This window comes from Telmatherina bonti (genome assembly GCF_933228915.1).
Source record: "Telmatherina bonti genome assembly, chromosome: 22".
NCBI lineage: Eukaryota > Metazoa > Chordata > Actinopteri > Atheriniformes > Telmatherinidae > Telmatherina > Telmatherina bonti.
The window spans coordinates 15,505,561-15,531,047 of record NC_136631.1 but is presented as its reverse complement, the minus strand read 5'-3'; the positions used below and the strand labels follow the sequence as shown (position 1 = coordinate 15,531,047).

Genomic DNA, 25,487 nt, shown 5'->3' with positions numbered 1-25,487 from the left:
TTGTTTGTCTGTGTAGCATTTTGGCAAGTCCAAGGGACGGTCTTTGTTTGCTCTGTTTTCAAGAGTTGTTTCTGCTTTTCATTGTTTGCAAAGCCAAGTTATTGCTTCAATACCTTTTCTCCTATGAGACAAAGAAGCAATAATAATAAAAGAAAAAAATCTGAATCAATCCAACTTCACTGTAATTTATTTCACCCAAGTTCTGGCTGCTACTAGTGGGATTCCTGGAAGGCCGTCCAGACAGAGAGAACATGATTTATTCCAGCTTCTGTGGCTGGTGTGATAAGTCCTAAGACACACCCAGATTTTCACAAGGGGGAAATATTCTTCTAGGACCCACAATTATTGAAGTCATTATGACTAAAGATGTTATCAAAGAACGGCCGAGCCTTTAATTGTACACTGATGTTTAGCATTATGGGACCAGTGTACAAGGAAAACTTGTTTCAGTAGATAGGAACTTGTCTTCAAAGGACATTTTTATGTGGCCAAGTGCTATTTTTTCTTTATTTCTACAGAATGAGACTCTTTTTGTGTCGTTAGCTCTCTGACTACATGGGAAATTAAATCTCTAAGCAGCACTCAATTTAAAATTTCTTTATATTACATTAGTTTGTCACAGGCACATCTCGGTGTGTCATTTAAGTGAAGCTGTAAAACTGTTCATATTCAGGTTGAATACATTACATGAATACATGAATACATTGAATACATATCCGCTGCATGAGAAAAATGTTTGTTTGTTGAGGAGAATTACGTCACTCTCCTGCCTTGGTTGTAAATATCTAACTTTGCGGGAAAACATAGCTTGTCTGGATGTGTCCAAAGTAGAAAAATAAATTCAGCCTCCCAGTTTAGTTTTTCTTCACAGCAAGCAAACTAAAAATGTCAGCCAGTGAGCCTTTGTTATCTTTGAGCGGAGCCTATTTTCTGAGACGTCAAGCTGTTTCTTTTGGTCGTATAAGAGTTCTTCTGTGAGTTTTAACAATGTGCTCAAGCGGCATGATTATTTTGCAAAACAAGCTGCGAGAGAAGACAAGATTGTGGACGTTAAAGCTGCCAGGGATTAAACATTCACAAAAAGCTGTAATTTAGGGTAGGACCTAAATGTGACAGAGGCTGCTGTGGAGTTATTTTTGAGTTTCCAATGAACACAGACTTCCCCACCACACCATTGCATGACCTTGTTGCTATGAGGAACACAGAACAACAGTGTAATGAAAATGTCCTTGGGATTGCATATTATATTTATTGGTGCATGCTTGGGATCAGGCCTCAGAATTTTACTGCAAGAGGCACACAGGGACCTCAGTGAATGATGAATGGATGAGGGAGTTCTGCATAAAGCCTGAGGAATGAGATGACCACAGTGGGGTTTGACCACTGGTGGTACAGATGGTTTGGTGCACTGAATGGGTGGGTTAGGGAGGATTAATTATTTTTCAGCTTGCAAAGCTTTCTTTCACCTCTGAAAAAATGGAGAAAAAAACTCTGAACCTCTTAAACTACTGAATTAAGACTTTCCTTAGTTTTGCTGTGGGCCAAAGAAACCATTTAAACTAAATCAGAACAAAACAGACAAATTTCTTATCAAATAGAAAAAAACCACAATCTTACCAAATTCTATTTCAAAGCAATCACACTGCCATTCAGTATCTTTGCTACTAATCTGGCTTTTTTTTTTCTTTTTCTAAATAAAGTTCATTTCTCGGAATTAACTGATATTAATAACCGTATCAGGTGTTGAATGGCAAAACACCAACAAGAGTCCATTGCATATTTCTAATACTCTCAAAGAACACGTCCTGGGACCACTTTCAATAAGATGCAGTCTCTTTTTATGCCTGTGAAATGTGCCTGGTTGAACATCACCTATCCTGAACTAGACTGCAGGGTTTTGAAGACACATCATGAATCCAAATCTCCTAACCACGGTGCTGTTTCTTTGTAAGAAAAATTTAAATAATTTGAACTGAGTCAAAATGATTTGTTGTACCCCTCACATATCCCCTTGTCTAGTACAAAGTGCTTTGTCTGCGAAAAGTTGTGTTCCAAAATCTTGTCTTTTCATTGATGCCAACAGAGTGGTTAACTGGTACAAAGTTTTCATTGTTTCTGCTAGTGTTTGCACTGTTTCTATTTTTTTTTTTTTCTTTTGCTGTTCCCTCCACTTAGACTGATGATGTGCATATCCAAACACAGCCTTTGAAAGGAAGAACAGTGTGAAACATTTTATCTGAATAAGATGAATGTGATCAAACTGTGATTTACACTGGGTCTTTGATCACCATCATTTACATACCCATTTACCAAGTAGTCTCCAAATTGCTCTAATTGTGTGCAGTACTTATGTAATAAGGGATTTTGGCTGATGTTTTATGTTGGGAAAAAAGAGGTAAATGGAACTTTTAAACATTTAGTTGAAATAAAAAGACTAATGACTCACAAGACAGAGTGATGCTTGTGCTGATTAGTTGTAAACCATATGGCAGTTTCAAAGGTTTGCCACTCATCACTCTCGGGGTCACGTCCAGTCCAACACAAAGAAAACTGCAACAGGATTAAGTGACAAGCCTGGGAGCTATCGGGTTGTGCTAGTGCGACCCCAGATTCGGAGGCTCATGCCAGAAACCTCTGCCTGCTGTCATGCTGTCTTGTTTAGACAGTCTGTCCAAAGCCAAATGGCTCCATCCAACAACCAGACAACCTCTAACTATGAGTCTATTTTCTGCATTAGCTGCTACAAGCTAACAGTCCAAGCCATTAGGTGTCAGATCGGACTTTGTTATTCTCAAACAAATCAAAGTGAAAAATGAGGTTTGCCAAGCTGGACTTGTGCTGGGCCTCAAGTGCTGAAAGGGTTGGTGAAAATATCATTTCATATCACTATGCTGACCTTCTTTCCAGTCTACATATCATCCCAAGACCAGAGGTGGGTTCTCTGCTTGAAATTCATCAACTATTGAGAGTGCTTTATTACTTCAGAGACAGAGAGGATCATGAAAGCGCCTAAGAGACGGAACTGTTTGTGAATGAATCAGCTGCAGTCCATAGGTTACTGTGCGGTTTTTCACATAAACACTGATCAGGCTCCATCATGCAAAGTGGGTTAAGGAGATGGTTTAAGATGTAAACAATTCCTGAGGATCTGGGTCACTGCGTGTATGTGTGTGTGAGGATCATCAGATAAATCCTGAACTCCTACGTCTGTGTGAGAGGCACTTGTTCTCCAGTGGACAACTTACAGAAACAACACAGTCATCACTTGGATGTTTGGGGGTGGTGTTTTCCATGCCTTTATTACAGGGGTTTCCTGGCACTTGAACAAAGCCACCTAGCTGCATTTCACTCCCCATATGCATGCTCATCAAAACACAAAAACTTCAAAGTACACTTGGCATTTTGCTTGGCAGTGCAAGTAATTAGGCACTATAACCATTACAGTTTATGCACAGCATCAGCAGAAGTGTAGAGATCAGAGGGTTTGTGCCTTTCTTGACTGTCCTCCAGTTCTTAACACTGACTTGTGTTTTCACAATGGCTGACTGTGACATTTGTGCCTCCTCTCATGTAGGTCAAGAGGTGAGGTTGGAACTGCCATTCATGCTGCCTGTCATGGCTCTTTGAGAACTGATATACACATGTTGTAATGCAGTTCAAAAGATTCCAAGCTGAGTGCCAAGTAATTCATTGGAAGCTCTGCAGTTTTGTTTCATGCACTGTGTAGATTCTTGGCCATCACTGCCTCTGATTTGCTATTTCCTCAGATGTGCTGAAGTTTAGTGCTTACTTTTGGCCACATGCACATGTGAAATGAATGATAATGATGGAAGGTGGACAGTGCCAGTGACTTCATGTCTTAGTTGGAGGCTTCTTTTGTTATTACTTTGATCAAGTGTTTGGCCCTGAGATTTATCGGAACTTGTTATTTCTCTTGCAATGTAATAATTGAACACATATTTAAAGGATTGACATACTTATGGATGATATGCTCTGTGTTGCAGTGCATCACCTTAATGGAATCAAAGAATAGAAATAAAATACTAACGTAGGAATTCAACATAGTGTATGCATCGAGCAGCACCCTCCGGCGGTTAAAAGTGAAGCCTATGTGGAAGTGCATAAAACTGCAGTTCCCCCTTCATCCACTAGGGGATGGTTCCAAAGCAGAGCAACTCCCCATAGACTCCCATGTTAAAAAGGCCAACTTCACGGCAGAAATAAACATGTTTACAGCCTGGTTCAAAAATCCATTTTAGGTTTAATACGTCAGGTTTACCTTCATGACAACTGTGGGGGGAGTGAATTTTTTTCTAACTCGCCCGTTTTAAGTAATTTAATCTCGAAGTTCGGCAAATTTAGGGGCATGTCCTTTTGATTGACAGGTTCCAATCTCCGGCTTCAAGTAAGAAGAACGTAGAACAACCGCGGTTTTTAGCCGGTTAACAACGTGACTTAGCTTTAGCCCGCTTACCTCCGTTAGCTGGTTAGCTCCCATATCTCGGGGTTAGCTCAGTTAGCTTTTAGCTACAGAAAGCTCGGATTTCGCTCGATGTCAATCATCCGCCATGACACTCACGGCTGCCCTCTCAGCTCCACCTCTTTGCCCATATTTGTATTTTGTGGGCGAGACGACGTGCATGACGCTGCCAACATGGCGACGGTAGGAACCACCCACCGAGCTTCAGTTCAGCTCTTCAGAAACCTATGGGTGATGTCACAGAGGCTCCGTCCATCTCTTTATATACAGTCTATGGTATACTTTAAAGCTTTTTTTTTTTTGGTTTATGCTTATTTTGTAGAGGGAGTACTAATTGTCCCATGTAGTCTGTGGAGGTAAAGGGCAAGATTGCACCTCAGATTACTGAGCTCTTTTTGTGAACCCTCATTTATTTACTTATTTGGAGTTTTGTTTCTGATAACAAAGGCAATATTCATAGTTTATTAGTGCAAACTGTTGTTCCAAGTAGTGAAAGTCTAGTAATGTTCTCACAATCATGACATTTTCGAACAGTTTCCCATGAAATTAAGATAATATATTTGCAGAGATAAAATTTATTCACAAAGGCTCTTAGTCCTCAGCTCAAGATGAAGAACATTTTCTGGTGCCAAAGAGGACATTTATGAGACAAGAGTTTTTTGAGCCGGCGGAACACTGCAGATTAGGTCATGCAGCAGGGATTGTGTTTGTGGTTGATCTCTTCAGAGATGCGCTCACATCTCCCGCCCCGGATAATAATGCCTGAAAATGAGTGTGATCACAACAACAAGATGTTTGGCAAATAGAGAAAATCCAGCAGTGCAGCATGGATGACTCGAATCTTAAAAGAAATTTATGCCTGTCAACCATGGTTGGTTTGGAAGTTGGCTCACTTCACTGCTGTTTATTGAAGATTTATTTGAAAAACAAGACTTCTTAATCTGATTTTTTTTTTTTTCATTTTACAGAAAATTATGAAAACAGAACAATTTGAAATCAACATAGGACTTTCAATGTTTGTGTCTGAATTTAGGCAACCACTCAAGACAATATAGTCCACTTAACATCATAATGAAGGAACAGCTTCATTTGGGTAAAGATATGGTTGTCAATTAGCTTTTAAAATGTATTGGTGATCTTCCTGAATGAGTCTTTATTCTTTTTTGCCCTCTAGCAATCTTATACCAGGATTCTTAGTGAGACATTTTCAGGCTGTTGGATGATGAGAGTCCATATTCACTCTTCCTTATCTCTCTTTTGGCCTTTACCAACTGCTGAATTAGATACTGTATATCCATCTTGAGGACTTAATTGCTCGATTGTGTTTGGTTGAGAACTGAATAAAACTAGCAGACTCCAATGATAATAAATGCAGGAATACTAATATAGAAAGCTTGTTACTTCTGTTTAGTTGTTTCAGCTCTAAGAAACAAAGCTCTGGACTGAACAACACATTTTTGCTGCTTACATCTCTAATTACCATGTGCTTGCCTCATTTTTATTTTCATTTAAACCTACCTCAGTTTTTGCCTCATGTCTTTGCACTGTGTTCTAATTCAGCAGCTCATTTTTGGCACCATCAGTTTACTAATTAAAACTGCATGGCCATCATTTGATACTATAAAACATTTTATTTCCACTTGTCTGCTCAGACCGTTCTCCGTGTAATCCTGGCAGGGTTCTTCCAAATTGCTTTCAAATAACCCGGAACAAGGTGGAGGGATGGTTCCTCCTCGGGCCGCAGGGGCCTTCAAAGTGATGACATCAGGCAGGCAGGACAAGTCATGATTTCCCTCTGTGCCCCCTGATCTGAGAGGCAAAGAGGGTAGTGGTGAGCTCATGTTGGGAGGAAGTCCCTTTGCCATTTAAAATAGGGAGAGAGTCAGGAGCACCAACATCTGGCTAAGCCTAGGAAGCGAGGCAGGATGCTTTGCAGGCCAGGTGTCAGTGTTAAGAGTGGAAAAACCCAGCTATGATTTAGATTGGAAGCTATAACAGGGTTTGCCGCCTCCTGTCTGTCCTGTCCCACAATGACTTCAGAACCCCTTGTTTTCCTGTGTCACATCCTATCCCAGTACACACCCTGGAGATTTAGCATCTGGGTCAGCAGCTGCCAGCTGTAGGTGCTGCCTGCAGTCTTTTTAAACGGATGACGTGAGAGACCATTATCAAAAGTTTGTCTCCTTTTCTTTTAGTGTCCTGTTCGTCTTTGCGACAGGAATGTGTTTTGTACTTTATGAATGAAGAAACTTGCAGAGGCTTGTGCTACAATTAGCACAGCTGGGACAGGGCGTGTGCATGTTTGTGTGTGTGTTTGTGCGTGTCTACTTTTGTGTAAACAAGTGTGCAAACGTGGATATTTGTGCTCTTTGTGCATATCTTACCTGAGTGTTGTTTTGTGTTTTTAAAACAACAGAGCTTATTCAGTGTGTAAATATGTGATGTGTGGCTTAAAACCGCATGCAATAAATGTTAATACATGGTTTATATCGTCATGTGGAGGTTTGATTACAGCCTTGAGCACCTTGCTAAAACACAGGTGTGTTTTTAGAGCACTTGGTCTGATCTCCATGGCATGGTTTGTCTTCGTCTTGCTCTGCTGACTCTGTCAAGGCAGATCAGTGAGATCCAGATGTTTTTCCCAGGGATGGGCCCAGCATTCTGGGATCAATCCCACAGCCCAGGTAGGGCTGTCTGCCTGCCTGTCTGCCGGAGAGATACACGCCTCCTCCAGGTCATTCACATGAGCTCAACTTCCAGGTCACGCAACATGGTTTCAGTAATACTCATCATACCCCCCCCCCCCTTGGAGCCATGGCCGAGCTTTGTTCGTCGACCCTAGTTTTAATTCTTCCTCCAGTGCAGTGCAAATTCCAGGATATTACTTCCTGGTTGGCCACAGTCAGACAAAACAAGCAGTTCGTAATCTAGTCATGCAGACTCAAGGGGTCACGAAAAGATCTAATGTGTTAAATCTCACATTTCTGAGATCACATTGACACAAACTCACACACACACAAACTGGAATCTGTAATTCACAACCCTTTTGGCTGCTAGATACTTCATTCTTTGTTCATCAGTGGTGAACAGCCTATTTGTGTAAAATGCCTTTAATATCTAGCTCGGTCTTTCAGTAATTAGTGATGGTCATGCCTCTCTTTTCAGATGTTAGACGAGAAACCCTGTGTGCTTAAATAATGACATGGTATTAGACTTACTGTAGACTTAGACTAGACTTTATCGAACCCTTTGGAATGACTCTCTCATGGAAATTAATTATTTATTTAACAAAAACAAAATTATTTCAAAATCATTGTGCCTTTTCTATGAAACCAACTAACCAAAGCTATGACCGACACAGCATCTCTCAGGAATGTTATTTTCTGTTGCACATGCTGAACACACTTAAACTGATTTCATGCTGATATACATAAAGTACATCACTGATGGGTGTTTTCTTTTTGTAAAGCATTTATGGGACATTAATCTGAGGTCACATGTTTATCGTCCTGTGATGATTTGATTGGCAGATCCCATGTGAGACAAGGACCCCCTGACTCCTCCCCGCAGCTAACTGGGACATCTCGTACTGTTAAACGTTATCCATCATCTTCTGGACCAATAACTTCCAATGCTCTGCCTAATGGCAATGGCTATGCTAATGGGCAAGGTCATGAGCTCAGGAACTGGTATGGACACAGGGATGGAGCTAGCAATACACCTTCCTTTAATGGTCAGAGGCCTACCAGCGACAGCCAGCCGCATGGACAGCTCAACAATGTTGTACCACCAGCAGGTAAGAACGAGGAACTGAACAGGTTCATTACCTCATACATCTCATACATGCATGTGTCTCATTTTATTTCCCTACTTAAAATTTCCACTCGTCTTAGTGTCCTTTTTTTTTTTTTTTTTTTTTTTGTTTATTTGTTTTTTTGTCTTAGTGTCCTAAAGACAAAGTTTTTCCACTCTGACAAACTTACACAGCTGCTACAATGCATGCATGCACATCATGCTCAATCACTGTTGAATACTATATATCATCCACAAGGCAAAAGTAAAAACTGGCAGCATTTAAGCTCATCTCCTTACCCACCCACCTCACTTTCTCTGTGGTCTGCATCACACAGACAGACATTTCACATCAAGGCTGTGTTCACTGTGTCTGCCTGCACATGCTTTGGAGTCTGCTCTGTCACCTTTGCTTCACGACAGGCACTGAACCCTGGCGCCTTTACTTGCAACAAAGAGTATATGTGACTTTGTCTTTGCTCATCCTTATTCTTTTTTTCTTAACTTTTCTCCGCACACAGCTGTTCACTGTTCCAGCTTCTCTTCTTTTTTTTTCTCTTCCCTCTTGTGCCAGAGAAACGGCTGTTGAACAGATTCCCACCATTACACAGTGTTCACTTGCACTTACTCTCTCTTTGTCTCCCTCACACATACACATATCCAAAACACCTTCGTCCAAAGATAAAGGGCTTGGACGCTTGCCCGTAAACCTAAGAGTATTCTTCTCCCCTTTCGTCGGCCTGTGGCACATCGCTCGTTCAGCTGCAGCGTGCCACTGGCCTACCGTCAGCACACACCCTCGCACACTTATAAAGCCTTTGCCCAGACGGGGAGTGTGTCACTACAAGGCTGAAGGAGGAAGGATGCAGCTTTTTTGCAGCCTGTCTCTGCTGCTGCTCCTTCTGAAGCAGGTGTGTTTTGGTTTTCCAGGGGCCAACCTCACTTCCAACCTGGACCGTATTAAGATCGTCTTCACACCAATGATGTGCAGAAGGGTGTGCAATGGTGGGCGCTGCTACAACAGCTGTGAGAAGGGAGACATCACCACGGTGTACAGCGAAACTTTGCAGCAGCAGCAGCAATCACAGAACCAAGGCTTCAGACTCTGTGAGTGTCAGCTATAGGCCTTTTGACCCTACTTGTCTCTCTTACTATTTCTCTGCTCTACATTATCCTTTAATTTCTCACTTTCAGCCTTCTTAGTGTCTCCTATGTTCACGTTGTAATTCTCAAGCACGTTCCTTGCGTCTCCATTCTGATATCTTTTTCCTTTTTATGGGGTCTTCTAGACGAAATGGGCTCCCAGTAGCACGTTGTCTGTTCTTTATAAAGTAAGCTCAGAAAGGAGCCAGAGTGGTATAGATTAAAAGTTGAGAGCTGTGCTAAAACTCTCCCTGTCAAGGAGACAGAGACAGAGAAAGCAGGAGAGACGTGGGCAGAGCAGATTAAGTGTGCGCCATGTAAAAGGGGGCTAATCTCCCTTCATAGACACACACGTGGAGCCCGTGGTCCCACGCTCCCAGCACTTAGCCCCATCTCCTTGCGGTTTGCACCTCGCGGTTGGCCCCGCTGTTAACCATTTAACATGCTCCCTGGGAGAGCAGGAACGAATGAAAGCAGAGAGGGGGAGGCAGAAAGAGAGAAAGAGTAGCAGCATGAACAGGATTTTATAGGGATTACATTAAACCTGCAATTTATCCAGGGGGCTTTGCTCCAAATTCACACAGGAGTGTCCATGGAAAGGGAGGGGGCGGTCAATGCCAAGGGGAAGGTCGCAACCCTGAATGTTTCTTTGCTTTCTCTCCATTTTAAGGGTCTAGCTAAGACTAATTATTACTCATGGATTAGAAGTGAAAAGTGTACATACCACACACATACACACACATTAGCCGACTTATAAGTTATAAACAGGTTGCTGTGATTTATACTGCCATTAAAAAGACTTTGGAAGATGACGTTAATATTGTAAACACTTCGGCGTCCTGACAGAGGACTTCCAGAAACATTACATTCTTACCACCTCCACTTCTTCCTGAGCATTTTCTTTCTATGTCCTGATTTATTCTTCAGTAATCTCCCTTCATTATGTAAAACCATGTGTTAAAGAGCATGTTAAAAAGAAAATACTTTCCATTTAGGCTTGCATCCTGCTTGGCTGTGCGTGTTCATAAAAGAATGTCAAGTGGACAGCAAACAGTTATCTCATGCAGTTGTTATGTTGAATACACAGTGCAGTAAAATCTGGCTGGATGATTGCGGCGGCTCTTGATTCACACTCTGTGTACAACACTTACTTTAAAGCTAGATATTAGGCAGGGTAGAAGGGTTAAACGTCTGTTCATTGAGTGATAAGTGTGCGTGTCTGTTTGGTAATTGGAGTCTATTAAATGAAGAGTCAGGGTAGATGGTGAGAGCAGTGCATGATACAATCGTAAGATGTTGTCTATGAATAGTTCCTGCCTCATGCTGGGTTGGAACTGGGTTGACACAGACCAGTGCAGACTTGCATCCCACATTGAGAAGTTTTAATAGCCTCCTTGAGTTGATAATTTAGCCGGGATGTCAAATCAGAGGAGGCCTTCCTGTGTATCTGAACACCAACGCTGGCCTGCTGAAGTCTATGTCTGGGTCTCCACATCGTTTCAGCTGCATTGCTCTTTCCATCTTTCTCTCCAGTCCTTTCTCTTTTCTCTTTTCTGTTTCCAATCTCTTCTGTTTGCATTCTTTCCTAATCCCTTTCAGTCTTTTTTTTTACTCTTCTATTTTTATTCCATTCCTCCCTTTTGTCCTCCTCCAGTCTCACTGCTGTTAATGCTGTTTGACAGGGTGCTTGTTCCTCTACATGCCATCGAAACTATCCCCTGTCTCTATTCTCTGTTTGTGTGACTGTTTGTCTCAATGAGACATAAAGGATGCAGCTTCCCAACATGGTTCCATGACAAGTGGCCTCTTTCATCTTGTAGTATGTGGACCATTCATATCTAACTGTGCTGTAAAACATTTCCTCATGTCTGTGTTGTGTGTTACTGCAAGGCTTAAATAGCACAGTGCGGGGTATTTTTATCCTTTGTGTCCCAGAACTGTTCATTATTCATCATGACTGGATAGTTTTTGTGTACTTTGCTTGTCTTCGATTTCTAGGAGAGGTCATGTCAGAGCAAATCTTTAGAAGGGAGCAGGCCCAGGTATGCAGGGTGCTTGCCTGGCACCCATCCTTTATGCCAAAAGATAAGGGATATGAAAGGTCTGGAAAGGCAGCACTGTGAAACAGCATCTGGCCACTGCTGGTTTTCTTTTCTCCTCTTGCAAACTATAAATCAAATAGTAGACAGTTTGTTTTGGGATCCAATTTACTTTGGAGACAGTGGCTCTCCTTTGAAATTTTTACAAGATAGGATAGTTTGGCAAATTCACATTTTGCCTCCCCCGTTAGCCAAACAAGTGTTCCATGCACTTGTTATTCTCTTCTAATTGTTATTGGATGAGTCACCGACAGACTGTTCAGTTGTATGTAATTATGGAAGTGAGGCAAAACATGCCCAGGAAGCAGGCACAGCATGCAGGGTAGTGCCATGCCTTCCCTCAAGACAAAGTTGAAATGTAATAAATGTCACAAGGAAGGAGGTGTCTGGTAGTGCGGAAGCAGAAAACAGCATGGTCGTTGCTGATCATTTGCAAACGAAGACTATCCAAGCTGAAGAAGACTGCCTTTTTGCTGAAACAAACCTACTTATTCTGTATTTTATTTTACCAAATTCTTGTTTCTGAAGATGCAATTAAAAAAATTGTATTTGCTAATCTTTTATTTGTAAACCTTCTTCCTTTCCTGTAGTTTTCTGTCAAATCCCCTGCCTGAATGGGGGCCGGTGCATCGGCAGGGACTTGTGTTGGTGTCCGTCAAACTCAACAGGAAAGTTTTGCCACCTGCCAGTACCGCCCCCTGTAAGACCCACTCCTCACAGTCGAAAGGATGCAAGCCACCAGGGACCAAAATCTCCATCACACTCTATGTACACTCTGCCACTGTCCAATCAGCAAGGTAAACATTAGAGATGTCCGATATTGATACTATATATGGATTTGTTCTGCCAATATTGACATGAAAATGCAATATTGGAAGTTATCTTTATTGGTTTTTACTTTTTTAATGACTTAACTTCTGCACAATATGCACATATTAAAGTCTTCAGCTAAATCTCCTGTAACTCAAAATGACAAAATATAAGAGATGTCATATATAGTTTTCCATATGTTGTTGGTTGAGCACAACTCGCTCCCAAAATATCTATATCGATTGATATGGGTATCGGAAATTGAGAGTTAGACAAAACCAATAATTTGGATTTTGAGATAAATACTAATATAAAACATTCCTAGTAAACAATCATGATGCGGACATAGAGAGGGTGGATTAAATAATCTACATGTCATTATATCTTATATATTCCACAAGTTCTATAATAGTAGTCCTCCAGTCAGAATACTGGTGGTTTAGTGCCAAATTCCTCTGTGTATTGAGGTGTTTTTGGGCATAAAACTGAAACCTGCACTGATTACAATATATTCATTTGTTAATGGTTGTAGATAGACAATGGTACATCCACACAGATTAAGCCCCACATATAGAAGAGACTATGTATAAAAGTTTTTTTGAATGAGAAAAAAAATGTCAAGTGATTATAAACCATAAAATGGCTTTCGTCTAAGTTTTTAACTTGGTGATGATGTACCTACATGTAGGAATTCCTGGACGACAGTTAGTTGGAGAGCTACTATTAACATGCAAGATTAGTTTTTATATGTTGTGTTCACAAAGTCTGTAAGAGTGTTCATGTAACTGTATGTGTGTATGCAGTTGGGGTGGGGTTTTCTTAAATGTATACAACACTTTGTGCGATGTTTTCAATATATGAAAAGTGTTTCATCAATAAAATTTGATTTAATTTAGATTAGAGTCAGCTTCATTGCCATGGATGACTGTACTCCTACAGAAGAGGGTCAGTTGCAACAATAGTTTGCTTTGTGGTCTTTTGCCCGAGACTAGTTTATGTGCAGTACTCTACTTCTGTGGACCAGCTGTTGGGGTCAGACTCTATTTTAAGCAAATTAACTCAGGACTCAGTGAGGACTCAGTGAAAGTCCTCACTGTGTTTGCACAATCATGCTTTTATCAAAACACACGTGTTTATCAGAAAAAGAACAGGGCAGGGAAACATTGCAAACATATGAAGAGAAAAGGTTTGCCATGCCACTATCAACTGTGCTCGAATCATTTTTAAAGATTTCATCAATTCTTCTTCATCACTATTTCAGTTTAAAAAAAGTCTTTTTTAAGTTTATCAAAAGTAGAAGTCAGATGTCGTTGTCTTTCAGCTTCACAGCAAAGAAATGATCCATCCTGCCTTTTTGCTTTATGTAGAGACAGATTCACACTGGGGACTCTTGATAAAGTCGTTGGATTTTGTTGTTTATCTGTGAGATTATGATTCATGAGAGTGGGTTAGTATTGCGGGAAAAGCCCTGGCACTGACTGATGATACATGCCTCCCCTCTGTCAAAAACACAAAAGAACCCATTCTAAGCATTGCAACATCGTAGCTCTTCAGTAAATCTGTTTTTGGTATTTAAACCAATTTGATTCAAACCAGAAAATCTGAAAGGTTTTGTGATTTTGTTTATGTTGTGTAGTAGTACTCCACAGCTGAGGATTCTCTAGATCCCTTAATTGGAAGAGCAAATGAAAGTGTTTGTTAAACAAGTTTGTTTTAGATAGTTGCAGCAAGTGTAAACAGCTTTTAACATTTGGCCTAAGATTCACTTGCAGTATTCAAAATATGACACGAAAACTACTCACTGTCTTATTTAAACTGTTTGTCTTTCTGCAAGTGTCTCTCCACCCGTCCTTGGTGAATGTCCACATTCAGCACCCACCAGAAGCCGAGGTACAGGTCCACCAAGTAGCTCGAGTCCAACCTGGGCAGAGACAAGCCACCACAGAGGGGGCTCACTCAGTGCAGCAGCGCTCCCAGCCAGGGAATGGACACGAACACAGCAGTGAACATGGCACCAGACATCCACATACCAATGGGCACAGAAACGGTCATGCTACAACATACATCCACCAGAATGGACATGTTGGAAGATGCTTTCAAGAGACAGTCGATGGACAGGTATTGTAGACTCATGCGTTAACATTTTCTAATTTATGCATGTGTCATGCACATCTGCACATGACTACATCTGGAGGGTTGTTCCATACCCGATCATCACGTATCATCTTTAGAACTGGAGTAAAATGTCCTTTAATAAGGCAAATCAGAAGAAGCTGAAGACAACAGAAGAGACTGACAAAAGTTATTCTGATATGCTTCAGACGCTATCGAACGCAACTTAGGTCAAGATTTTAATGGATGAATTAGCCAAGCTAGTGCGCAGAGAAAATCAAGATGCTGTAAAGCACGGGGACAAAACAAGCATAGGCAAGTCTGCAAGTGGATTTCGACAGTCCTTAATTGCTATTTTTGACACTGAATGACGACAATCTCGCATTAAAATCATATTAAATTTATTCATTATGTAAACACACAACTGATCAGATATCTTTATCTAGCGTCCATGTTAACATGTCAGCTGAAATTTCTGATCAGATGGATTTCAGATAGACGACATATTTGTCCATGTCAGTGTAACTAATGAGTGCCAATTCATTAAGTGGTGGAGTTAATGCATTTATTGAATAGGCGTCAGTTACGCTTTCACTGAGATACAGTAAACATAGTGGGTGCCGGTGCATTCCTTCACAATTTCACGGCAACTGACTCATACCGCCTCTTAGTTGGACCTCTGCCTCTCGACTCCCCTCTGTGTCAGCAGCAGAGGTGATGTAAGCACTGCATGTCGAGGCATAGCCTTCCATTTTGTACTGCCAGTCACACAAATCCAGACTTCTCACTGGTGTTTCCTCACAGGTAACAGGTGAAAACTTCCCTGATGGCATACCTTCTCTCCTCATCAAACTGAAATGTCAAATACACAACTGTGTGGCATTGCTCTGATTTCCTCAGTAAAGACAAACACATAATGTAGTTCGCTTATCAGATGTGCTTTCTAAACTCTGCACATACACAAGTGATGTATGCATTAAAAAAAGAAAAGGGTCCATTTCTAGACCTTCGCTGCCATCTAGAAACTGGTAGTAACTCTGTGGGAATTCATTATGAAATGTTCAGGATTTATTGTGTACAGTCAGGCCAAACTGCTTTTCTAACTTCCACCAGTTCTCCAACTGTATCCTGTTATGAATCAGAATGAATTCACAGGACAAGAGGTTAAGGTTGGAATCCTGACCATGGGGTTCTTCTGTGTGGCTACTAGACTTTTCATAATGTGGAAGCACATGTTACGGGATGTATTCCGCATTTATACTTTAAGTAGAGTCAAGATTAAGTGTAGATGTTGCAACAGTTTCCTACTGACAATAAATTCGAAACCGTGTGCATGTGAAGTCACATTGAGGTACGTTGACTAATCCGAGGCCTAGAACCACATCTGTTTTCCTCTCCTGCCATTAACTTTTAGCTTTGCAGTTGCAACAAAGCATTGATCCAGAGTGAAGTTGTTTTTGCCGGAATTAGTTCCCATTTTCTCTAATATGGTGAAATATAGTGTTAAAAAAATGAACGTTGTAGTTATCTGGCTTAATAGTAGCTGGGATAAGTTCCTATCCCCCTTGTGATTTTGTGCTGTAATAAGTAGTTATACAGAATGAATGGAAGGACCAACTGTGCAGTCACTTTAGCAAAAAAGCTTGTGTGCTTCAAAGGAAAAGAAAAACTCCACTCCTAAATTCCATCAAATTGGCCAAAAATCCAGTAAATACAGTTTCATAGGAGCTTCCCTTAACAATTAACCTTAATGATGTGCACCAGGAGGTTTATAGTTGGTCGTCTTAGGATTCAGTGATTTTATCCTCCAACAACTTGAATAATCCCAAACATGTGTGGTTCATGCTGTCCTTACATGGTGACATAGCTAAAGTCAACACTCTTTCCAAGGCATGAACACTTGCACACAGACAAGCATTGATGCAAAATTTGTAATTCTCAAAAACGAATTCTTAAATTTAACACAGATGCTTGTTGTTGTAGTGTGACAAGCCTTTGCCAGGCCTAACCAAACAGGATGATTGCTGTGGAAGTGTTGGCGCCTCATGGGGTCTTAACAAGTGCCAAAAGTGTCCAACCAAACCAGGTAAGCTTTCTGGACTAAAGCTATCAGACTTCAACTTTTTTTTTTTTTTTTTTTTATCTGTGGTTCATTACATGTATTTTGATTCCCTTTTGATGTTAATCTTTTGGTATTCTTGTGTTTACAATTGGTTTAAGTAGAGTTTCAGAACCTGAGTGCTGTTTACTGACGAGATTAGCAAGTGATTTCTTTTTTATAATCCTTGGCAGGCATTGTTTATGTTTAGTAGACTTTTATCACAGCATTTATCACAGGCTTAAATACGTCTGATGACTGATGATGATTAGGGTGCAGCAGTCTTCATTAGACGCTTTTTGATTCGCCCCTCCACCAAGTGGTTCAAATTAAGCTGCGTTTGCTCTCGTTAAAGCAAAAGTGGGAAGCAAATGAGAATGCATTTAGCATGCAGATGAGATGCTGCAGGCACCCACCCAGTGGACTGAGAAAGACAGCATTGCCTTGAAAGAGTGACAACATGAAAAACTTTCCAACCAGAGCTGCGGTAGGTTTGGGGAAAAGCATCAGGGTGGTTTTATGCCAGCAAGCAGGGTGGGTGGCAACACTGTACGCTTCAGGTGGAGATGTCATTCGACCTGACAGCTCTGTGTGGGATTATGAGTCACCATTTGTCCCAAGACTGGTTTAGACCCCAGAGACAGCACATACCGTATGGTGCCAATGCGGGAGATTCAAGTATTTTCCAGCTCTCTTAGTAATATTATGGCGCTGCCCGCAGATGCCACTTGGCTGTAAGATTGCCTGAACATTGTTTGACTAGTGCTTAATCAGAAGCAGACCCTCTTTACCTCCTCCATCAATAATGCATTTCAATCTATTCTTTTCCCTCTCACTTGTAGCCTCCCTCAGCATGCCAAATTCCCGCTCATTCTGAGTCTCAGGCAGGACCTCTTTTGGCTCCCAGATGTTTTCCTCTGCTCCCTCCTTTAAAGTTTGGGGGTGAAAGAGAATGAATACCCTTATTGCTCATTTTTGTGTCTGTTTTTGGGAGGCGACATGCTGTAGGCTGTAGGGTCACACGCAGGAAGACATAAAAAGGACAGTGAGAATGATGGAGGGGAAAAAAATTATGTGAACATGAAGTCATATCAAATGTCCCCAAAGGCCTTGGTGGGAGCTTTAAGAAGAGAAATACTCTGAATTCCTCCAGGGTGTTATTGATCCGAGTTTACACACTTGGATTTATCTCTAAGTTACAGTATGTCCTTCTCCGAATGGCTAGAAGCAGGGTGTATGCTTTCGTATATGTTTAAGAGGAATTACATGGAGCATGGAGACAGCTGCTCTTCTTAGTTCAGTGTAAATGAGTGTGTTGTCGGCTTGCAGTGCAGAGAGCAGTCATATAGCTTTATACAAGTCTCCTGTGTTTCCTTTTGAGTATGTGATAATTATGTAATAAAAACCCAGGCGTGCAACTCTACCATCGGTCAGTTCATAGCTAGTTGCAAAATACACTGTTGAATGAGAGCGAAGCTTACTACTTCATCTTTTTATTACCGCTGTAGAGGATGCCAGTATGACCACAGCTTAATAAGATTCTGTTGCACACATTATTTTTTGTCTTTCCTCCCTGTCTTCACATTGTTGTCCCTGTATGCTGGCATCAGTTTCACTTGATGGTGACATAGATTAATTATGTGTTGCTTTTATTAGTATCTGGGTGTGTTTGCCTTAAAACGTATGTATAAGAATTTTAGATGAGTTTATGATATTTATATATGTTTCACTATTATGCACCAAGGATTTTATATCACTGTTGTGACAGTAAGGAGGGGATTTTGTGTGTTTAATATATGTGCCCCATTTATGTTAAGAAGGACTGTAGTTATAAAAGCAAGAATGCCAGTGTGTCCCATCTCAGTGGGAGCTGAAGCCTTTAGGAGCCAAGGCCTTTAAAAGTCAGATGCTGGGGATTCCTGGCCCGTAATGAGATCCAGATCAGCCCAAACAAGCTCTAGTCAAATCTATTCCACTGGCTGAGATAATGAGGTGGAGTAACAAAACGACCCTGCACTTGGGTTCGAGCTCTTTCTATAATATCAGTTTATGAAACTAATGGAAAGATGGTCAAGCCTGACTTCAGTTATGCTTGTTGGGTCAAGACAGGATGTGAAGTCTGAGAATTAACTGAAATTTACAGATATCTCCCGGATATGATGTAGGCTAAGGAAGCCTCACCCATTTGACTGCAAACAGTAAAATATTCTTACCGTACATTGAGATGTATGAAGTGATCCACCATTTCTACCCTCTGCTGCCACTTTACTTTTTTTTTCCTCAGTATGTTTTTGGCCAATAAAGTCTTGCTGGTCCAGGACAGCAAGGAGCTGTCAAAACACTCCATTACAGCCTTCATTCTTTGCCAAAAACGGAAATAAAATGCGTCCAGGAAACAAATAGCATACTGTTAAATCTCATATCATATCCTGCTCATCTCTGACCAAACCCCAATTATGTCTATTCGCATTGGATTGTCACAGGACCTTGGAGTTCGGCAAAACCTTGTAGGTAATTAGCAGGGAAATTATTACTTCACAAATTACCAACATAGCAGTTTGGCATGGGATTACCATCTCAGAAAATCTCTGCAAATTACAAATTGCATGTGATCCCTGGGTAATCCCGTTAAATAAGGGTTATAGACAGAATGAACATAGATTCAAAGAACTCTTTTCCTTAACATCCAATTTGTTTGCGAACTGTCTTTAGCACAATCCTTAAGAATATGTTGCTGCTGCCCGAGTCTGACCCAGCATGACTTTATGTTACAATGCTGACAGCCCCTCCTTCACAGCTAAAGGAATTCAGCAAGCAAGCTTCTCATCTGTCAATGATGGGCAACTTTTTTCCATATAACTCTTCCTGTCAGGGATGCTGGGAGGCTTCTCTGGGAGTCAGATCAGACATCTCCCAAGCATAAAGTAACCACCACACCCACAGGAGCCTTGGCTAACTTTAATTCTGCCTCCCAGTGCTGTGGCAGTTGTGCTAAACTCCCTACTCCTTACCGATTTGCTCAGTAATGGGTGTGCTATTCTTCTTAAAGCTCAGATCAGTCAGAAGAAGCAAATGATGAGGCCCACAGAGCTCCCCCACATGAACTCATCCCTTCCAAATCTTCCATGTTTTACCACTTTAAATCCAACATCTACAGAGGAGCCACAGCTTGTTCTTCTGGCTTTTTATGAGCTCTGATCAAACAGAAACTCTTGTTAATAGCCAAAAACACAGCGATGGAACAATTTAATCTCAGAACTAGACAGCAAAAGAAAACATGCTGTGGCGTAACTCCACAGCAGCTTAGATATTAATGTCACATCTCTCTAAACCTATTTGACTTATTGGTGTTGATTTAGTGTTATCCCTTTACATTTAGCATTATACTATTAGCTGAGGCATCAGCTAATAGTATAATGCTTCAGCTAATCACAGCTAAGCTGAATTTACTACTGTGACAAATAAATCCTAGAAAAAGATGGATGTGAGATTTCTGATTTCTTTCTAATTGGAACCAAACTAGGCTAGGCATTAAGAAAATATCATGACATGCCCTCTTGAACCAAGCCAAGGTGGTTAATTTTCTACAGGAGAATTGGATTGGATTATCTAGGAATGCGAGTCTGTTTCAAATGTGTTTGATGTGGGTTACACTGTCATCAGTATCGCTGAGAGGGGTGTTAAATTAAGTTGCCAAACTGCAAACACAGATATAGAATGCATATTTTCATAAATAGAAACAATTACATGTATGTTTCAAGTAACACAAAAAGCTTCACTTCAAAGCCTGTTTGTCGCTACTTCACTTTATACATAAACAGTTTAGACTGCAAATGACTGAGCAACTTTAGTACATTGTAGGTGTTGCATTGGCTTTGAGTTAATGTTAACATCAGTAAGAAGGTGTTGATAACAATCCCATGTCCTATCCTCAGCCTTAGTGTCAGCAGCAGGAACATATTATTACATGGACCATGCCAGATTGGCAAATGTGGTCTTTGCCAAGGAGACTTTCTGTTTTGGAAGAAAATCATTTTCCTCTACATTGTTTGTCCCAATCAAGCATTGGCTCAAAGGCCAAGAAGAGACGGCCGTGCCATAGGAAGTCCTAAAGTCCTAAAAGCCTTTGTGGTGGTTAAAGAGCTCTTTTTGCTCCGTCTGCCATCTCTTGGTGGCACCAGTTTGTCCTGTGGTGGTTTGTCAGGAAGTAAATTCCTGGACAAGATCCTGAGTAGGCCTTGGCTTTGGTATTGGTTGTTTTCCTATAGAGAGCCCCTAATGGAATGGTATTCATCCCTCCTTCCTTTCCCATATGTTCTTAGGTTTTAAGTAAGGAATCTGGACCCTGTGGTTGTCCCCTGCAAGTCACTTAAAAAAAACTAGCTTTTTTTATTTGAGGCCCCTTTTTTGAGTGTTTTGAGGCCTGTGATTGATGGATCAGCTCAGTTCTTGCAGAAGAACAGCCTGCAGGCTGGGAGGTCTACAGAGGGATTGTACCAAATTCGGGAATTAAAGCTTTCTGTATTGCTGAGACCCATCGAACTCTAAACTCCTAAACTCCCCTCCCGTTTCAGTTGCCTGCCTCTTTTTCTCTTCAACTAAGCTTTCCTTTCTTTTGAATACCCAACAGTGTTTTTCATTGCCAAGCTAATTTAACTTTGATATGAAAAACAGACTTAAAAGATTCATCAAGAAACCTCAAAGGAATTTGAATTACACTTTCAGGTCAGGGATTTTGTGCAAATATTATTGAACAGTCTCCACTGGAATGCAAAACACAATTGAATGGAGAAGGACAATAACTTGGTGAAGGGCGACAAAATCTTTTGTTATACAGGGTTAAATGGATAGACAAACTTCGAAGGTTTTGTATGCACCCTCTGTGGATATGGACAAGACTGGGTCTACAGTCTTTGTAACCAAGGGTGACACTAATGATGCGCAGCTTGAGCTTACTTTTGCAAGCCACTGCCCATGTAGCTCTATATTTTCAACACAAATGACTGTTTAAACAAGCATGGGAACTGGCATGTTATTAAACTTTCTAAGGATACAAACAGTCTTTTCTTCTTTTATAATGAAGAGAATTTCATGGTCAAGTTGCCACTAATTTTAAGTCTGAGTCAGGCACAAAATTCACTTATATTGGTTTAGGCCTTGATTCAGAAAAAAGAAAAGCAATGAAGATGTGGCAGAGATCAGTTGAATATCATAAACCTGCCTCATCATTTACTAGCTCTTAGCCCAATCATTATTAGCTTCTGCTGAGTTCAGCAGCTGGTTTTTTTTTAAACGTTACTGCTAGCAAATTGCCCCCAGGGAGCAATAAACAACAGCTGAACAGAACTCCACTAACAACACTTTCAGAACTAGGGAGCACATAAGGAAATGTTGAGATCTCTTGTCCAAATCAGGTTCGATGTGCAAATAAAGTTTGATCAACATATTCTGTAAATCTATCTGGTAAAGAATAAATTAGATTTTGCCGAAGGTGCACAAGGCCATGTCTTGAACTTCTTCTCAGATTCAGAGTGAAGTTCTTGCAGAGGCCGTTCTTCATGTTAATAAGCTTTCTGAGACTCCTTGACCTCACTTACCTGTGATTCCTTGGTAAATACACCCTGCTGTCACCCAGGTTAGACGTTCCTTGATTCCATCGCTGCAGGAGGACAATTCCACCAACTTACCACCACAGCTCATTACTCAAAAACTTCGGAGAGGGATTAGGAGGGTGTGGAGAAAGAAAAGGAGTTGGGCAGACGAGAGCAGGGGCGTCACTTTGACACAGTGCCCCCTATTTTTTTACTCGCTGCCCCCTTCTGCTGACCCACTTCTGCTCTGTCAACCCTCAGGTACACTGACCCTGCCTGGTCGACTGGGTCACAGCAGCACCAAACACAACACAGCTTGCAGGACCTCATTCCCAGAAAACCTGCATGTGCCAGACATCCAGTCACTCACAGGAAAATGACAGAAACTTGAGACTGATTGCTGACTTTGTCCTGATGGAACCATACTTACAGAATTGCTGTTGTGGGGTTTTAAACCTCTTTCTGCACAGTTCATACTGTAGTTTTATTTATAGTAAACCTCAGAATACATGGCTGGGCAAACTTTAGTAGCAAACAGTAGCGTAAGGATGCATGTTCCCAGTGTTTGTGTTGGGTTTCAGAGTGATCATTACTCTGATCACTCTGAAAAGAGAAACAAAGTCTGTTTAAATTTTATTTTATTGCACTTGTTTAACTTGTTCACAGTCTTTTGTTGTCATGACAACAGATTAAAAGCAATGCTTTATTTAGATCTAGTGTATTTTTTTCATTACAGTGTGAATCCAAACTATTTCATCACTGTCGTTGTTTATATCGATATCAATAGGAAATACTACCATACGTTCTGTCAATGTTTCCACTCACTGGATGATGACATGATGTAATAATTAATGTGCACACATAAGTATAATTCAATACCTTGCTTGAGGTTGTTGCATATGTATGGATGTTAATGCACTTTACCTTTACCACCTTGCTAAATATGATGGTAGACCAAGCATACATAAAACCTGCTCAGGTTTAGATTGAGGAACATTATGAAGAGTGCAGTGCTATGACAACTTCCAGAGATTTGCCAGAAAATCTCAAACCACTGAGTCTATTTCTGCAATTCCCATCACGCACTGAAGTCCTATTGTGCAGACACTACAGAACACCCCAAGAGGTCTCTGTGCCTTAACATGTCAGGAAAAAGGGAACCGCTACAAAAATTAGACAGGTGGCTTTAATATTTGGCTGATCCATGTACACAGTCAGTGTATGTACATTAAAAAAAAAAACCACAAAACATTGTGTCTCATATTTTATAATAGTAAGTCAAACTCGTGAATCTAAATTACACCATAAGCAGAGGCATAAAACTTTGGACCATTTAATAATGGTTTTTTTTTCCAAGTTAAGCACAAGGCATGGGTAGCATGCACCATACGCAGTTTGGAAAAACATCCCACATCCACTTGCTGATGTGCTGGTCAGTCACAGGAGCTTATTCAACAACAGAGTCAGTCCACTGCTGAACACCACAGGAAATCATTCCTCCCTGTGACTATCAACACTCCCACTCCACCCTCAGCGATTGATATTTAACAGGTTATTTTTACTTACAGATGCCAAACAACTACTTTTACTACTTAGTTGCTACTTCTATTGTCACTTTTTGTTAATTCTTTTCTATTGTTAATTCTTGTAATCATCAACGGAGCGCTCTTAGAAACAAATTTCTACTAAGGGATTGGTAAAGTATTTCTGAGTCTGAGCCATGGTCGTGAAACACAGTGAAGTTCTGCAGTCACTATTTTAAGCTGTCAGACTCAATATTATAATGTGAATTGACAATGATGGTGAAAAACAGCTTTATTGCTAACAAGCATGTCTTCGTTCTTTACAGCTCCCCTTAACCAAGGTCACATTTTACCTTCCAAAATTATAAGTTGGATCGTTCTGAACTGTAGAGAAACCTGTCAAGTCAGTTCATGTCTCGGAAAGTTTCCTGACCAATAATCACCCCATCTTTGCTCATAAACATATAAAACTCCACACAGACCAGCCTTTTCTCCCTCTCTCTGTCAAACATGCAGATAGAGGACAGGTTCATTCAAACACAAACAGACTCTTTCCTGGCCATATGATAGGCACATTGACCCATCTGTACAGTTAATGGAGCGTGCTGAGGCTTGACCGGGTGATGGATGACTAATGACACCATGTTTTCAGGCCTCTGTCACTGACAGTCTGGTCGCACTGGGGCTTTAACAGACACACCATGTTATTTACTGTAGCACCTCTGTGAACCTTTAATGTACACACCTGTAGGACAAACCATATGATTTTTTTTTACTGCTTATTACTGACCTTATTCCCTATCATTTTTCTGAGAACTCTGCACTAATTTTCATTCCCTGTGAGCACAGTTAAAGCATTTGCCTCATGCTTGTGCATATGTGTGGTTGATAATAAAGGTCAGGGCTGTCACGCTGGCTTCCTCAACATATGATATAAGCTCTACCTTTATATGTATCTGAGGAATGGAGAGTTATTGGAGAGTTATAGGTAATATGATTACAGATGAGGTCAAGTGTTATCATTACTTTCTGCTGGGATGGCAGCGCTGTCGTATAAATGTGGCTGATGGTGATTGATTTCCATGCACTTACTGTAGAATCCCTCGAGGTCCAGTTGAGGGTCCCCTCATTTTTCCTGTTGCTCACATCTGCAAGTTTTATGTTCCCCACCTAAAGCTGAGCTCTTTTACTCCCTCTGCAATGCTTGGTGACAGGAAAATGTGGTCCACTAAGCCATGCTTTCTCCTTCTTTTTGTAGCATATGCAGTGATTGCAAATGGACAAGTGGAATGTCCCAAAGGTTTTAAGAGGATGAACACCACACACTGTCAAGGTGAGTTAAAAAGCCAGTTTAAGAAGGTATTTCAGAGTGTTAGTATTTAGAGGGGGAAAGGATTGGATGTAATAAGCATTCTGCCTGCATGTTTCCATGCAAACATGGATCCCTGAAGACCTCTAAACCATCTTCGCTGAAGATCTGGCCCCTATGTAAATCAGGTCAAGACCACAATTAGATCTGGGGTCAGAGCTGAACAGCTAATAAGCCCCTTGGGCTCCCATTTTGAACTGGTTTTGGGGTTCTATGGCAAATGTTGATCTTTGGGTAGTTCTATGGAAGCTTTTACTGTGAAGGGTGTGTTGCTTTGCCATAGAACAGAAGAAAACCTGCATGACTGCCAAGAAAATTCTCAATCTGTATGTGGAGAGAACTTGAAAGGCCCGTCCCAGAACTTGGACTGTTTTCTTTTGCTTCAACATCATAGAGGGGTGGCAAATTGCTAGTTGGCCTGATGAGCCAAGAGGCAAAGCTACCCACAGTATGAACTCTATACGATCTAC

General features: G+C 40.9%; 1 protein-coding gene across 2 annotated transcripts in view; it reads left to right on the top strand.

Annotated features, from left to right (window-relative positions):
- The window catches only part of LOC306773039 (latent-transforming growth factor beta-binding protein 2-like), an 85,152-nt gene that overhangs the window by 25,369 nt on the left and 34,296 nt on the right, over window positions 1-25,487 (top strand). For both annotated transcript variants that reach the window (XM_079262736.1, XM_079262735.1), the window contains exons 4-9: window positions 8,011-8,276; window positions 9,203-9,379; window positions 12,105-12,311; window positions 14,159-14,442; window positions 16,420-16,522; window positions 24,907-24,981. In XM_079262736.1, coding sequence (XP_079118862.1) covers window positions 8,011-8,276; window positions 9,203-9,379; window positions 12,105-12,311; window positions 14,159-14,442; window positions 16,420-16,522; window positions 24,907-24,981 — 1,112 coding nt within the window. The remainder of the gene's footprint in view (window positions 1-8,010; window positions 8,277-9,202; window positions 9,380-12,104; window positions 12,312-14,158; window positions 14,443-16,419; window positions 16,523-24,906; window positions 24,982-25,487) is intronic.